This window comes from Lemur catta, chromosome 7, assembly GCF_020740605.2.
Source record: "Lemur catta isolate mLemCat1 chromosome 7, mLemCat1.pri, whole genome shotgun sequence".
In the NCBI taxonomy this organism is placed as follows: Eukaryota; Metazoa; Chordata; class Mammalia; order Primates; family Lemuridae; genus Lemur; species Lemur catta.
The window spans coordinates 41,520,008-41,536,055 of record NC_059134.1 but is presented as its reverse complement, the minus strand read 5'-3'; the positions used below and the strand labels follow the sequence as shown (position 1 = coordinate 41,536,055).

At 40.0% G+C, this 16,048-nt stretch overlaps 1 protein-coding gene across 1 annotated transcript in view; it reads left to right on the top strand.

Moving 5' to 3' along the window:
• HEPHL1 (hephaestin like 1) overlaps positions 1-16,048 on the top strand; it is a 62,696-nt gene that overhangs the window by 44,387 nt on the left and 2,261 nt on the right. Inside the window, exons 13-17 of the mRNA XM_045557114.1 lie at positions 2,543-2,682; positions 5,192-5,332; positions 8,291-8,397; positions 9,890-10,112; positions 11,665-11,804. Coding sequence (XP_045413070.1) covers positions 2,543-2,682; positions 5,192-5,332; positions 8,291-8,397; positions 9,890-10,112; positions 11,665-11,804 — 751 coding nt within the window. The remainder of the gene's footprint in view (positions 1-2,542; positions 2,683-5,191; positions 5,333-8,290; positions 8,398-9,889; positions 10,113-11,664; positions 11,805-16,048) is intronic.

Here is a 16,048-nt window from a genome sequence, read left to right as displayed (position 1 = left end):
TCACACTCTTCCTGTGTCACTCTGGTTATTGCCCATAAATAGATAAAAGCAAAGTGAGATAAGGACACGCTCACAGTTCACCAGATGCTGTAGATAAAAACTTAATACAGAATTGAAATGACAAGTGCTCCCAGGGCACATCTGTGGCACCTCTGTAAATGGGAGCCCAGGGACAAATGTCCCTTCTGCACCAACCCTAATTTCTATGCTTCTGTGCTTTCCCCCAAGGCCGTGGTGGGGCACATCTGGTTTTTGAACCACCTCTTGGTACAGGTTATCCCTGAGACATTTGTTGTCCTGGTTAACACAGACCCTCTGCCCCACCTTGGGACCTGGAAGTCTTTCTTTTGGGGCTTCCTAAGAACGTGCTAGAAGGCCTCAGGACCCTAGAAAAGCAACAAATAGGACTATCAGTACAATGCCAGGGGGAGTTTGTGTAGTAGGTGGAAATTTGAAAACAGAAATTAAGTTGGGATAGAAAAATAAGGTTGTATTCCTAGTGCTCCTGAGCCTGTGGACTGATACATGTGTAATTTAACCATCCACAATTACCACCATCTATTGAGCACCCACTATGCACCAGGCATTTTGCTAGGGTATTTGCAAACCTTATCTGACATAATCCTCATGACATACTTGACCCATTCGATCAGCTTTTGCTCAGCACCTCATGCACCATCCTCGCAAGATGATGATAAGGCAAGTGCTTACCTAGTGCTTAATATGTGCCCGACACAGGGCTTTGCAAATATTAACTCATATACTCCTCACACCAATCCCATGAGGCAGGTGCATTGCAGAGAAGGAAAGCTGGAACACAGCAAAGCATGGCTTTAGGGGCTGTGCTGGTCATCACCACACATGTTTCTTGGGATCCTGGAAAGCGAAAATAAAAGAAAAGTTCTCTTCCCCTGGGAAGCATACAGTCTAGGGTGGATAGTATATGTGCGTTTATTAAATACCTACTATGTGCTAGGCATTGTGCAAAGTGCCAGTGAAACAATATAGAGAAGGGTAGACAAGGTCCTTTCCCACACAGAATTCCTGGTCCATGGGAAAACTTTAGAGCGAGCAAGTGAGTGAGGCAGTCACTACGAGAGGGGAAGGGCAGAGTGCGGCCACAGCTTATGGCGGAAGCACACAGCCATAAGCTCTCCTTGGGGAAAGGTGGGCAGTGGGCCAGTGGTCAGGGAAAGCTTCCAGGAGGAAGTAGTTTTTGAGCTGAGACGTGACGACTAGGCCAGTTGAAGAGGTAGGAAGCATGTTCTTGGCAGAGGGAACACCTGTATAAAGGCTTGGAGGTGAGGGAGAGCAGTGGAGTGAGATGGAAGGAGATGAGTCTCACTGTGTTTTGGAGATAAAATTGATAGATTGTTTTAATCTATCTTTTGTGATGATCCACTTGGTGAAAGATTAAATGTGCTATACGTGTACAGTCCATCCTCTGCTTTTGCAAGTGTGCCTACTTGCTAAAATTTATTTGTAACCCCCAAATCAATCCTTGTTTGTGGTCATTCACAGATACGCATAGGGTGGCAAAAAAATGTAAGTTGCCTGATGTACATGTTTCCAGCTGAAGTCAAACAAGGACTCTCTCTGCCCTCTCATTTTAGCTCTCATACTGTAAAAAAGTGTCCTTTTTTGGGGTCTATTTAGTGCCACGGTTTTTGCATTTGTGTGCTTTGTGTTAGTGCTTTCATTGTTTAAAATGACCCCCCAAGTGTAGCAAGAAGGCTGTGATGCACCTTACAGAGAAAATATGTGTTAGAGAGGCTTCATTCAGGCATGAGTTACAGTGCTGTTGGCTGCAGAGTTCAATGTTAAGAACTCGGCAATATATATTAAATAAGGGGTCTTTCAACAGGAACACACATAAAACAAGGTTATACATTGATCTGTTCATGAAAATACTGTGACCAGAGATTTGTGGGAAACTCACCCTGTATTTTCCCTAGGAACAATGGTTCAGTATTCCTTAACTCGGTATTCACGGTGACTTTCTAGAACATGACTACCATGAATTATAAGAATGAACCATATTACCTATATTTGTATATGGGTATATGCACAAGACACAACCTCAAAGATTGCAGGCCCTCTTGAGATCTTCCAAAGTGGAAAAGCTTAACAGTGTACAAAATGATACATAGGAAATATGGAGGGACTCAGGGTGGTAGAGGGTGGATGTGTGTGTGCTTGTGCAGGTGCATGTGTGTGAGGTTAGTCGTTCCTAAGAAGAGAAGTGCAACCTCACAGGGTCGTTAGGAGTCTCTAAGGTTGGTCCCACTCAGCATCCATCAGGAGTTCCCAAGGGTGGGCTATGGGCCCGTGCTGGGCAGCCAATAGCAGAACCCAAGGAGCTTTAAAGTGCACGTTCTTGTTCCCACTCTTAGAGTCTGGTGCAAAAGGCCAGCTCTCCAGGGAGCCCTTGATCACAGCCAGATGTGGGAGCACTTTTCTGGAGTCCCCTTGCATCACTCAGGAGCACTCAAGGTTTTTTTGTCTTCTGACAACTTTAATTTCTGATGCTTCTGACTTACAGACATGGAGATATATTTATGAACCACACTGAAAATTGGATTGGCTCTCAGTACAAGAAGGTGGTATACAGGGAATACACCGATGGAGAATTTGTGGAGATCAAAGCCCGGCCGCCGCGAGAGGAGCACTTGGAACTCCTGGGTATGGCTCAGCTATCAGCCATGCACTGTCAGCCCCTATCATGTGCATGCACACACACACACACACACACACACACACACGCAGACACATAGGCACACACATGTCCTCTTAGATTTGTGCCTGAGAAGGGACGGAAGGAACAGAGTAGCCTGACTGCATTTGTCCGAGTGCAGTATCATCCTGCTCGGCCATTAGCAGGGAGCATGCTGTGTGCTCCTCAGTTCGTACAAAGAATAGTCCTGATAAGGCTACCAGATAACACACTAGCAGGAGTCCGTATCATCAGGGCAGCCTAAACAGGGTCCGATATTCTAAAGCTTCTTTCCAACCCCTCTGCTGGGCCAGGAAATTCTAATTTGAAACAATTTGATGTCTGAGAACCACAGGCAGAGTGCTTGCATAACTTCTTCGAGGTCCTGGATTATTCAGGCACAGTGCCATGAAAATAATTATGGCAGAAGAGGAGCCTCTGTGTGAGATGGGGCTGAGGGTGGAAGGTCTGGTTTAAGTTTGAGAGGCCCTGACTCATGGCCTTCTCAGAACCCAAGCTGCAGACCTGGTGATCAGATAAGTACTTCCTGCTCTCCTTCCCCACTTTTGTTCACCTGGGAGTCACCAGACATGACCCCATCTTGAAAGACTTAAGGCAGAGGCCTAAACCCTGTTCTGCTTTTGAACATACAAGGTAACTTATATAAACAGTATGGCCTTACACAGTGCTTTCCAATATTAGAATAAGATCCCACAACTCCTAGCTTCGTAAATTAGTGAATGCTTCATCCACCCTTCCCGCACCTCCATGGTCTATTAATATTTGCATGTGAGCTTGTTTGTCACACCAAACAAGTAAGTCAGCCATGATGGAAACACTCCTTCACTCCAGCTGTGTATGTTGACAGAGCTCATCCCCGTTGGCACACGGCCCTGTTGCTGCCAACAAGGTGCTGGTCCTGTTGAGGGGGTTGAATTGTGCTCCAAAGAGCCCTGGTTTGGTTCTACTCAGTAAAGTGACACAAATGAGTGACTTCATCAGAGCCAAGCCCAGGAGCACTTCAGCCAGAGGGGTGCAGCTTAGAGGCCTGGACTCCTCAAATTACTCAAAGGGCACGTGGCAGGCACACCCCCATTCATTACTGTTCTCCGATAGTGACCTATCGCACTGTAAATCGGTAGGCATTTGCTCTTACCTACCGACACAGTAAGGTGTGTGCAATTTAAGTGGTAGTGAGTACACAAATTATAATGGTAATATATGCATATGCCCGCACCTACCTGTAACTATACCCAAATTTACTGCTTAAGAACATGCATAGGATTTTCATTTCTGGCTTTGTCATTAAAAAAAGAGTACTTTTCAGAACTTCCTAATTCATACTAAATATTTTCTTCTGAAGATATTAATAGTCCCACAAATTTTAGATTTACTTATGGCCTTAGCAGTCTCTCTCAGAAAAGTAAATTAAAACCAGGGCTTGAATCAGTGAAGAATGCATGGGTGTGGCCAGCCCACCACCGCCGGTGAGAGCGTGAGAGTATCTCCCTGTGAATGTAGAATGCACCAGATACCCAAGAAAGAACCACAGGGATCAGGGCTGAGGTGCTTCTGAAACGGGAGTCTGCTCACCGTGAAGTGATGCCCCATGAAGCCCACGGTGAGCACGACACTCTGACAGTGCAGGGCATGCACGTTCTGAGCACTGCCAGGGGAGCAGCGCCTGGCATGGGGGGAGCAGCTACAGTCGTGCTGCCACAGGCTCTCTCAGGCGGGGCATGGGCTCATCCCCACTGGCACACAGCCCGGTTGCTGCCAACACAAGTGTGCACATGGGAACACATCTCCTCAGGTATACAAATACTGAGAAACAGCATTGGACATGTGTTAGAGAAATTGCTGTATTGATTATAAATCAATACATAAATGTATGTTTTCATTGCACTCTAATCTTTCAAATCCCTTCTATACAAATTATTTCATTGGATCCTCCTTACTTTTATTATATTCATTTATTAGATAATGAGCAACTTCAGACTTACCAAAGCTGACATATAGGGGGATTACAACTGAAAGTCACCATGGTTTGTGGATATGGCTTCTCCCGTAGATTATGTCCAGTAGCAGTAAAAAGTGAAGCATTTATTGAGTACTTACTGTGTTTCAGTGTACCGACATAAGCATTTTATATGCATTATGGTATTTAATCCTTACTATAACCCTATGTGAAAGATGTTATTAAACACTTATTACAGATAAGGAAATTGAGACTGAGACAGATTACATGACTTACCCAGGGTCCCTCTAATAAGTTAAGGAGGTAGAATTCAAGCCCAGATTGTTCCCATTCCCAAAGACTACATGATATTTAATACTATACGATATTGCCCTCTAAAGAAAGTACACTAATGAAGAAGCTGAACTTTATTTTATTCTTCAAAATACTACCAACGTGTAAGTTACATCAATGTTGAAAAGAGCAACGATAATGCACACAGGCCTGTGTTTTGCCTTTAGGCCCAATGATTCATGCCGAGGTGGGTGACTCAGTGCTGATTATATTTAAGAACAAAGCCAGGCGGCCCTACTCCATCTCAGCCCAGGGTGTGGAGGAGATGGATACTGGAAAGCAATTCCAAGTGCCCGTGACGAAGCCAGGTAAGTTGCTCCAGAGGTCTGCTCCGTCCTGATGAGGACATCAGATTCAACTCTTTTCTGATCTCTGAGAGGTCTTGAAGAGCTCCTCTTACTATCACTGTGTTTCAGCCTTATTGTTGTTAGGATGGAGTGGCAATTTCTAAACTCTTTACGTATTGGACCAGAAAGTGGAAGTCTCTAGATTGGTTTCAAAAGATGTATTGAAGGAAGAAAGATCTCACAGTTAGAAGGGCTTCCAAGAAGACAGTTGAATTGTGGCTGTACTAAATGTCAAGATCTGCGGTGACCCACAGTTATGAACTGGATAGCAACCACAGATATAATTACAGGACAATTATATTCCATAACATTATAACATTTAATACTATAGTAATTACAATAATGGTCATATAAACTTTAAAACATTTAAAGATGCATAAAGAGAAGAAAGAAAAACAATCTAATGCATTGCTAGAAAAAGTTAGCAAGGTACCTGTACAAAGGTGAGGTCAGAGGAAAGAAAACCTCCCTTGGCCACTATTTCAGCTCTCCCACTAGCCCATGTCAGAAGCTGTGATGCTTCAGGAAACCTCTCATGAATATCCTACATATCCATCTATAGGAAAATATTTAAGTTTTGGAACATCCTTGCAGTGGAATATGATGCAGTCATTAAATGATATTTTAAAAGATTTTAATGACACAGGAAAGACTTATAATATCATGTTAAGCAAAATACAAATATAAAAAAAGGCTAGAAAAGAAATAATCCAAAATATTAATACAGGTTATATCTTGGCAGTGGTATTTTAAATAGCGGTGATATCTTTTCCACTTCATACTTTTTGTACTTTCTATGTTTTCTACAATGGAGGTGTCTTGCTTTTATGAGGAAAGAAATGGTTTTCAATGGGTCAAAAGAGCCATTAAATAAAGTTCTTCATTTTTGACGATTGAAAACAATTCCAGAAGGAAGAGGAAAGGTGCCACTCAGGCATTGGCGGGGGGGGGGCTCTGGCAGGGCTGTGGGCAGGCGGGGGTGAGCTCCCGCAGGCTGATGTGCCCTGAAGGTGAGGACTCCAGGCACACAGCCCTCTGCACCGACTGGCCTCCCGAGAGATCTTGAGGTGAGGGTCATGGGAGTGAGGAGAATGGACTCGAACGTGGCAAAGAAGCATTTTTCTTACTAGAACTCAGAGGAAGAGATTCTTCACAAGGGCTCCCGACAAGACTGAAAGGTTTGGGAGAGCTCAGAGACTGGGGTGGGGAGGGAGAAGAAAGAAATAAATTAATTTTATGCAGGAAGCCCAAGCAAGGTGCAGGAGAAAGGTTATCCAGGCATGTGTGAGAAAAAGAGCACAAACAAGCATCTTAGGAAAATTTCTTCTAGAAATTTCTTCTTCTTTCTAGTGAAATCACTCAACCAACATTTACTGAGCATCTTCACATTCACTGCTGTGATTGCTGCTGGGGTGAGCAATGGATCGTTCCAACTTTAATAACACCACTCCTGTGGCCATTTGCATTTAGGAAGCTAAATAGTCGCTGTTTATCTTGTGATTAACCAGGCACAGGGGCTTTAAGGAAACATAACGGAAACTAGATCTGAAGTTGTATAGCTACCCACTGATGTATTAGCAAAAACGGAGCAAAGTTACATGCAAGCACTACTTTTGTTTTGCATTGTGGCTCACATATGCAGCCATAGGTTTGTTGTTCTGATGGGGGGGATCAGACACAAATAGTTCAAAAGGAGGTACTGATTAAAGTGTGAGTTTTATTTGGGACTTTTACCATGTGATTATCTTGCTATTTCATGCAGATAGATTGATGCTTCTTCCTCCGTGCAGGGCTCTGGGTCAGCCACAGGGGATGCCTAGATATGGTGCCTACCCACAGGGGCTCATGTTTGCTATTACGGTGGTCCCCTTATCTGTGGTTTTGCTTTCTGTGGTTTCGGCTACTTGCTATCAACCTTGGTTCGAAAATATTAAGATATTTTAAGAGAGAGAGAGAAAGCACATTCACATAACTTTGATTACAGTATATTGTTATAATTTTGCTATTTATTATTAGTTTTTGTTAATCTCTTACGGTGCCTAATTTATAAATTAAACTTTATTATAGATGTGTATATATAGGAAAAAAACATAGTATATATAGGTTTCAGTACTATCTGTGATTCCAAGCATCCACTGGGGGTCTCAGAATCTATCCCCCAAGGATAAGGAGGGACAACTGTAGTGAACATAAAAATTAACACTGATTGACTGCCTTCAATGTGAGGCACTACCCCACGTATTTAATTTCACTATTTCGTTTAATCCTCACAATTTGAAACCTCTGATGACTAACCCACTTTACAGGTAAGGAAACTAAAGTTCAGTGAAGGTGAGTAGCTTGCCAGTGTTGGATAAATAGGAAGTGACAGGGTTGAGATTGAGAACTAGGTCTCTCTGATTCTCTCTGGTTCTCTCTGGCTCTCACTTGCTCACCTGAGCAGCTTTCAAAGATACTGGTACCCGAGTCCCAGACCCATATACTCTGATTTCATTGGTCTGGGGTGAGGCCTGAGTATCAAGAGCTTACACAGCTCCCTGGTGATTCCCTAAGAGGACAAGGCTAAGACCCTCAGTGACTAAGATGTGCTCAAGGACAGCTCCTGGAGGGGAGATATGGAATTTGAGAACAGTTAGATAAAAACTAAGTCTCCATTTCCTCAATACTCACCAGTCAACAATAGAAACAGGTAAACTAGAGGGAAGGCTGGAGTATGAAATGACAAATCTGCCATTTCATTTTGAAATTGTGGAACTCAAGATGTGAGTTTAATACGAACATTTCTAATGAATGGGTCATTCTCTCCAGCAATAAACAATGACAAAAATATATAAAGACTTGCTTGTATTTCTTCAGGTAAATCATCTGGAGCAGAGATAACTCTAACAAATTCTTTCCATTTCTTTTCATTTATTACAGGAGACATAAAAACTTACAGATGGAATATCCCTGAAAGATCTGGTCCAGGGCCCTCTGATCCCAACTGCATTCCGTGGGTTTACTATTCCACAGTCAACTTTGTGAAGGTAAGGTGGAAAGAGCAATCAAAAGGCCCAAAGGAATGTGGCTGTCAGTTGACTATTCAGGTCAGCACAGCTCAGGGTGGCATATACGAAGGGGTGTAACGATTCAGAGCAGGGGTCTCATGCAATGCTCCACTGGCTAAATCTAGCTACGCTTATTCATTCACAGTGTCTATGGTTGAATTGAGTAGTTGCAACAGAGACAGTATGGCCCACAAAGTCAAAAATATTTATCATCTGGCGCTTTATTAAAAAAAAAACAAAAAACAGTTTGCTGACCCTTGATTTAAAGTATGGGGGATAAAAACAAACAAAATCCCAAAGTTTTAATTATCAAATTTAGAACTTTTAAGGTAGATTAAAGCAAAAGGGGATATATAAATAGATAACAATAAAATTAAAGTACCTTAGAATATAATTTATTCATGGTTTTGGATGTGTGAAATCTGTTTATTTTGAAGGCATTACTAGGGCTACTAGGTATCAGGGAAAAAGCATATTCGAGAGATAGTAACTGAAACTATGAAACTATTTGACTAATAAATAGTCTAACCTAGAAATAAAAGGCAAAAATTTAACGCTGAATTTGAGTCAAGTATGGGTATGAAAAACAACTATAGTCATTAATTATATGTCATAAACCAAAGTCCAAACTGAAGTCATATCTGATATAAAATGTAAGCATTGCTCGTTATAGAAAAATGTGAGGGATTATTTTACCCTTCCTCTTAGATATTAGAAGGCTTATATTCATGTCCTTGGGTTGTACTGGGCAGTGTTAGAGTATAGGGGATAGACAAACAAGGTCCTTGAAAAAATAAACTCACATGTTAGAATTATGGGAAACCCATATTTATTTAATTTTTATGCATCCCAATAAATATTTTTTGAGCACTTGTGATGTGCAAATGACCCTACAACTGCTGTGAGGGTTGCAAATATTCTTGTCTTGAAGAAACATAACTTTGTAGGGAAAATAATACATGTCTGCACTTATAGCTATAATACAGCTCCGAATCTGGTAAATTCTATAAGAGTGGTGGGCTAACCAAGGCACTATAGGAAGCTTTGGAAAGTCTAGGAAGAAAGAGCATTATGAGTAACGCTGAAAATAGGGAAGTGGAGGGTGTGTTTGAGACATGTTGAAAGTCCCATTTGGCTGTCATATAGGGTCCCAAAGGAAAGCAGGGGGGAACTAAGCCAGAAAAATTTATTGAGGGAGCACATGGAAGGGCTCATAGACCCGTCAAGGGTTTGTGTTTATTCTGTAGGCCATGAAAAATCCCTTAAGACTTATAGATGTGGGAGTGGAGAGTAATCTGGTGGTGATTAGAGAGCAGGCTGGAGTGGGGGGGAGCCAGAGCCCAGAGAGGAGCCAATTTCTATTCTAGGGTGAAGTATTATAATAAGATCCTACACTAGAATGGTGGCAGGTGGAATGGAATATCACTAAATCATGTAATGGCTTTTCTAATTCAGTTTATTTTTCTTTTAGGACATGTATAGTGGTTTGATGGGTCCTCTGATTGTATGTCGAGAAGGAATATTGAATGAAAAGGGAAGAAGAAGTGATATTGATTATGAATTTGCTCTCTTGTTTTTGGTATTTAATGAGAATGAATCCTGGTATCTGGATGACAATATTAAGAAGTATCTCAATAAAGATCCACGAGATTTTAAGCCCTCTGATGATTTTGAGGAGAGCAACAGAATGCATGGTAATCAGGGTTTAAAAAGAAGATCCTTGTTGAGATAAGCTCGTAGAAATTCCTGTAACTGTAGGAGGTCCCCAGTAACCTTCTCTGAGCCTTGCCCACTTCCCAGGGCACCTGGAGTGAAGCTTTCCTTCAGAGTGAACCTGCCTAGCCATTTGTTGTCTGTCATTGAGGCTTAGAACCAACTTTTAGGGACATATACCTCTCAATGCTGGGATCTCTAAACTGTGATGTAATTCCTTAAAAATAAGTTGTCACTTATTTCTTTATTGCTGTAAGAATACACCATAACTTGTTTTTTTGTTTTTTTTGAGACGGAGTCTTACTCTGTCAGCTGGGCTAGAGTGTAGAGTGCCGTGGTGTCAGCGTAGCTCACTGCGACCTCAAACTCCTGGGCTCAAGTAATCCTCGTGCCTCAGCCTCCCGAGTAGCTGGGCTATGGCATGCACCACCACACCCTGCTAATTTTTCTATTTTTAGTAGAGACGGGATCTCGCTCTTGCTCAAGCTGGTCTCAGACTCCTGACCTCAAGTGATCCTCCCACCTCGGCCTCCCAGAGTGCTAGGATTACAGGCATGAACCACCATACCTGGCCACATCAAAACTTCCGTTTGATCACATTTAAGGGTCTGGTTTAACTTGTCTCTGGGCCATGAAACACCATCACCAAATTTCTGTTTTAATGTGTCTATGTAATTTAAGGTAGGTTGGTTTGTTTGGGCAGGAGTAATATATTCAGATGGACATATCCACACTCTCTCACCAAGACCTACTTTTGACCAAAAGTGCACAAAAGGATCGGCCTTGCCCAAGGTCACAAAGCTAGCTGTTAACATAGATTAGAATACAGTAGCCTGATCCCCAATTCAGTTACTGTTTCCCCTACCAACTTTGCTTTCCTCTACCAAAGTCTTTTAGTATGATCTCTGTTTTTAATGAATGCAGCTTATTTGGTTATGCCGTGATGCACAGCATAAAAAGTCAGTCGGAAGCAGAGGAGCGAGAGTCATCCTCATGTGAACTCAGTTTGCATTGGTCATTGCTGGGTCGTGGGCTCAGCCCTGGTGAAGCTCTAGCTCTTCTTTTTTTGGAGATTCAGCCATAACTAGTTGATTAGGCTGAACTAGTTCAGAATGAAACTATTTCTCAGAAAGATAAATATTAAGAAAATATCTTCTAAGTCATCAATTTTGATTTGTATAAACGTGGTTGTTTGTGCCTTAGTCCACTCATCTGTGGAATGCTATAAATCTGACTACTTCACCAGTGGGCCTGTAACCAATTTTGTAATGAGAATATGCTGCATAAACAAACACTGCTACCAAGATGTGGCTTTAAAAAATAAACTGCTGTTTCTCTTTTCTGGCTCTCTTTGTATAAGGATTTCTGGGTCATCTGAGTTTTAGGTCTAGAATGGTAACTGTGAGTGAGATTGTTACATATTTACCAGGTAGATGAAAATACCAGTGACCTTGAGATCTTCTTGAACCATTTTTAAAACCAGGTTAAATGTCTTTTCACTAACCAAAGGCTATTTTCTTTTCACCTTCTTAGCTATTAATGGGAAGATTTTTGGGAATCTCCATGGCCTCATAATGAATGAAGACACAATGACAAACTGGTATTTGCTAGGCCTAGGAAGCGAAGTGGACATCCATACCATCCATTACCATGCTGAGAGCTTTCTTTTCAAAGTGAGTGTATGGAAAGTGCTTTGGGGAAGAATTTTTGACATAACAGATTCAAAGTATTCCCACTGGAAAATGGAATAACTTGGCAATAATGCTTGTGAGGGGTGGTGTTTCATATTAGAGAATGGAACAGAATAATGTGATTATACCCTTCCCCGGGTAGCTATTTCTTAATATGTATGTGTATATTACTGTGCTTATAGAAAATTCTCCAAGCCTCGGATGAGTTTTTTCAACAGTCATAAGGCCAGAATTCTGACCCCCCTGGATTATGTTGTTAATGTTGTATGTAGAAGTACCTATGGTGTTTGTCCCTTTTCCTAATCCTTCCATTTTATTTTTCTTTCCCTTTCCTTCCTCTCTGCCCCTCTGTCTTTCTTTTTTTTTTTCCCCGTGTGATTAGCCAACAGAATACCCCTACCCAGTAAAGGAGATATTTTCAGCTCTGGCTTGAGCCTGCAAACTTTATCTTAACTTTTGCCCTGGTGAGCTGGGCTGCACCATGTGTGACCTTCTGCTCTCTGGCATCAAGCTGTACCATGTGGATGGTGCTGGCTGTGCAGCAGGATCACCTGAGAAACTGTGCCAAAAAATAGATTGCCAGGCCCTACCCTACACCTGTGGAATCAGAATCTCCAGGGTTAAGGTCCCAATAGTCTGTCATCTCAAGTTTCAGTGTCATCTACAGGGAAATAGAATAGAAAAGAATAATCACATCTAATCAATGGGGGAAACCAGAATTGATCCTTTTCTAGTCAAACGGGAATAAACAGTAACTTTAATAAAACATCGAATATCCTTTCCCCTCTGTATATTTCAACATTGTTTAGGATACCAAGTATAATATTAGCCTACTATGGTTAGAGTTTTTACATATTAAATGGCCATGTTGCTTTTCAGCATTTGGCTTTTTCAACACACATTTCAAAAATTATATTAAAAGTTTATAAAATTTATTAAAATATACAAATTATAAAAATTTTATATTTGTATAAACTTTAAAAATGAAGATATAATTTACACTGCATAAAATCCACCCTATTTAGTGTACAGTTCTCTTTTGATAAGCACATACAGTGGTGTAACCAACACCAATCAAAACATAGAGCGCTTCCAGCACCGCCTAAAATTTCCCCATTGCACCCCCTAGTGTCAACTACTTGCCCATGCTTAACACCTTGCAACCACTGTTCTGTTTTCTGTCCTTACAGTTTTGCCTTTTCCGAAATGTCATATGGAAATCATACTTTGTGGCATCTTGTTTCATTTAGCATAGGCATTTGAATTGCATCCATCTGGTGTGTATCAGTGGTTCAGCCATTTGATTGTTGAGTAAAATTCCATTCTACTCATCCATGCATTGTATGGATACGATACAGCTTGTTCATCTGTTCTCTTGTTGAGGGACATTTGAGTTGTTTCCAAGGTTAGTTATTACAAATAAAGCATTTGTGCACATGTTTTTGTGTGAACCTAAGTTTCCATTTCCCTTGAGAAAATACCTAGGAGTTGGATTGCTAAGCCATGTGGTAAGTGTGTGTTTAATTTTATAAGAATTTGCCCAACTGTTTTCCAAAGCTGCAATACCATTCTGCATTCCCCACAGAAATATATGAGAGCTCCAAGTGTTCCACGTGCACATACACGCTTGGTATTTTTAGTTTTTATTTCATTTTAGTTTTTCTTAGCCATTCTATTAAGTGTGTAGTGGTATCTCATTGTTTCATTATTTGCATTTTCCTAATGGGTAATGATATTGAGCATCTTTTCATGTTTTTGTTTGCCATCTGCCATCTGTAAATCTTTGGTAAAGCATCCAAATTTTATGCCCATTTTTAAAAATTGGGTTGTTTGTTTTCTTACTGTAGAGTTTGAGGGATTTATATATTCTGGATACAAATCCTTTATGAGCTGTGTGACTTGCAAATATTTTGTTCCCAGTTTGTGACTTATCTTTCCATTCTCTTAACATTATCTTTCAAAGAACAGAAGTTCTTAATTTTGATGAAGTCCAATTTTCCATTTTTTTTCTTTTAAGGATCTTGCTTTTGGTATCATATATAAGAAATTTTTGGCTAACACAGGGTCTTTCATTTTCTTTGTTTCCTTTTAGAAGTTTTATACTTTTAGGTTTCATAATTAGGGCTCTGATCCATTTTAAGTTAATTTTCATATATGGTTTGAAGTATGGATTGAGGTTCATTTTTGTTTTTTTGGCATATGAATGTCCAAATGTTCCATTACCACTCATTGAAAAGATTATCTTTTCTCCCACTGAATTGCCTTTACACTTTTGTCAAAATGATATTGATCACATATTTGTGAGTCTATGTCTGGGCTCTCTATTCTGTTACATTGATCTATATGTCTGGCCTTTTTTTTTTTTTTTGAGATGGTCTTGCTCTATTTTCTAGGCTAGAGTGCAGTGGCATAGTGATATATCATTGTAGCTCATTGCAACCTCAAACTCCTGGGCTCAAGCAATCCTCCCTCCTTAGCTTCCTTAGTAGCTAGGACTATAGGTGTGCACCACTATGCCTGACTATTTTTTTTATTTTTTTATTTTTTGTAGAGATGGGGTCTTATGATGATGTTCAGGCTGGTGTTGAACTCCTGGGCTCAAGTAATCCTCTCACCTTGGCCTCCCAAAGTGCTGGGATTACAGGCATGAGCCACTGTGTCCAGCCGTGTCTGTCCTTTCTTGAATGCCACAATGTTTTAATTACTTTAGTGTTACAGTAAGTCTTGAAATCAGGTGGTGTTTGTTTTAGCTATTCTAGATCTTTTCCTTCTCATATAAATTTTAGAAACAGCGTGTTGATTTTGATTAAAGAATCCGCTGGGTTTTTGCTTGCAATTGCATTGAATCTATACAATGGTTTGGGGAGAATTGATACCTTAACAGTATTGACACTTCCAATCCATGAACATGGTATATCTATTTATTTAGATCTTCTTCAATTTCTTTCATCAGCATTTTGTAGTTTTCAGCATACAGATTTTGTATATATTAATTTATATCTCAGTATATTATGGGCTTTGGTGATAGTGTAAATGGTACTGTTTTCATTAGAAATATAATTGATTTTTGCATATTGACCTTGTATCCTATAACTTTGCTAAACTCACTTAGTTCCAGTAGCTTTTCTGTAGATTTTAGGAGGATTTTCTATGTAGACAATTATGTTGGCTATGAATAGAGATCGTCTTATTTCTTTATTTACAATCTGTATACTTTTTCTTTCTTTTTTTTTTTTCTCATTTCAATTTGAGTGAGTATTTTCTTTCTTTTCTTGTCTTATTGCACTGGCGAGGACCTCTGGTCCAGTTTTGAATATGAGTGGTGAAAGTGGACATCCTCATCTTATTCTTAATTTAAGGGGGAAAGCATTTAGTCATTCACCATTGAATATAAAATTAGCTGCAGCTTTTTTGCAGATCCCATTACCAGGTTGAGAAGACTTCCTTCCATTCTTAGTTTGCTGATAGTTTTGATCATGAATAGATGTTAAATTTTATCAAATGTTTTCTCCATGTCTATTGAGGCAATCATATGAATTTTATTCTTTAGACTGTTGATGATTTTCTTTAATTCACTGCTGAATTACATTTATTGATTTTGGAATTTTAAACTACCTTTTCATTCCCAGGATAAAATTTACTTGGTTATGAGGCATTACCCTTTTTATGTTGTGCTGAATTTGACTTGCTAGTATTTCATTATGTATTTTTGCATCTATGTTCATGAGGAACATTGGTTATAGCTTTCTTTTCTTAAAATGTATTTGTTTGGTCAGGGTAATTCTGGCTTCATAAAATGAGTTGGACTTGTTCTCTTCTATGTTCTGGAAGAGTCTGTTTAGAATTGGTATTATTTCTTCTTAAATATTTGGTAGAATTTGCCAATGAAGCCATAGAGACCTGGACTTGAATTTGTTGGAAGGTTTTAATAAAATTTCGGTTTCTTTAATAGAGATAGTGCTATTGAGCTTATCTATTTTTTCTTACGTGATCGTTAGCAGTTTGTGTCTTTTAAGGAATTTGTCCATACTGTCTAACTTGTAGAATTTATGGACAAAGAGCTGTTTGTCCAATATTTTTTAGTGTCCTTTTTGGTTTTGTGTATTTTTTTTCTTGTTTTGGTTAGTCTGTCTAGAGATTTGTATTAATTATCTATTGCTGCATAACAAAATTACTCTAATACTTAGTGGCCTAAAACAACAAACTCTTAATATCTCACATTTCCT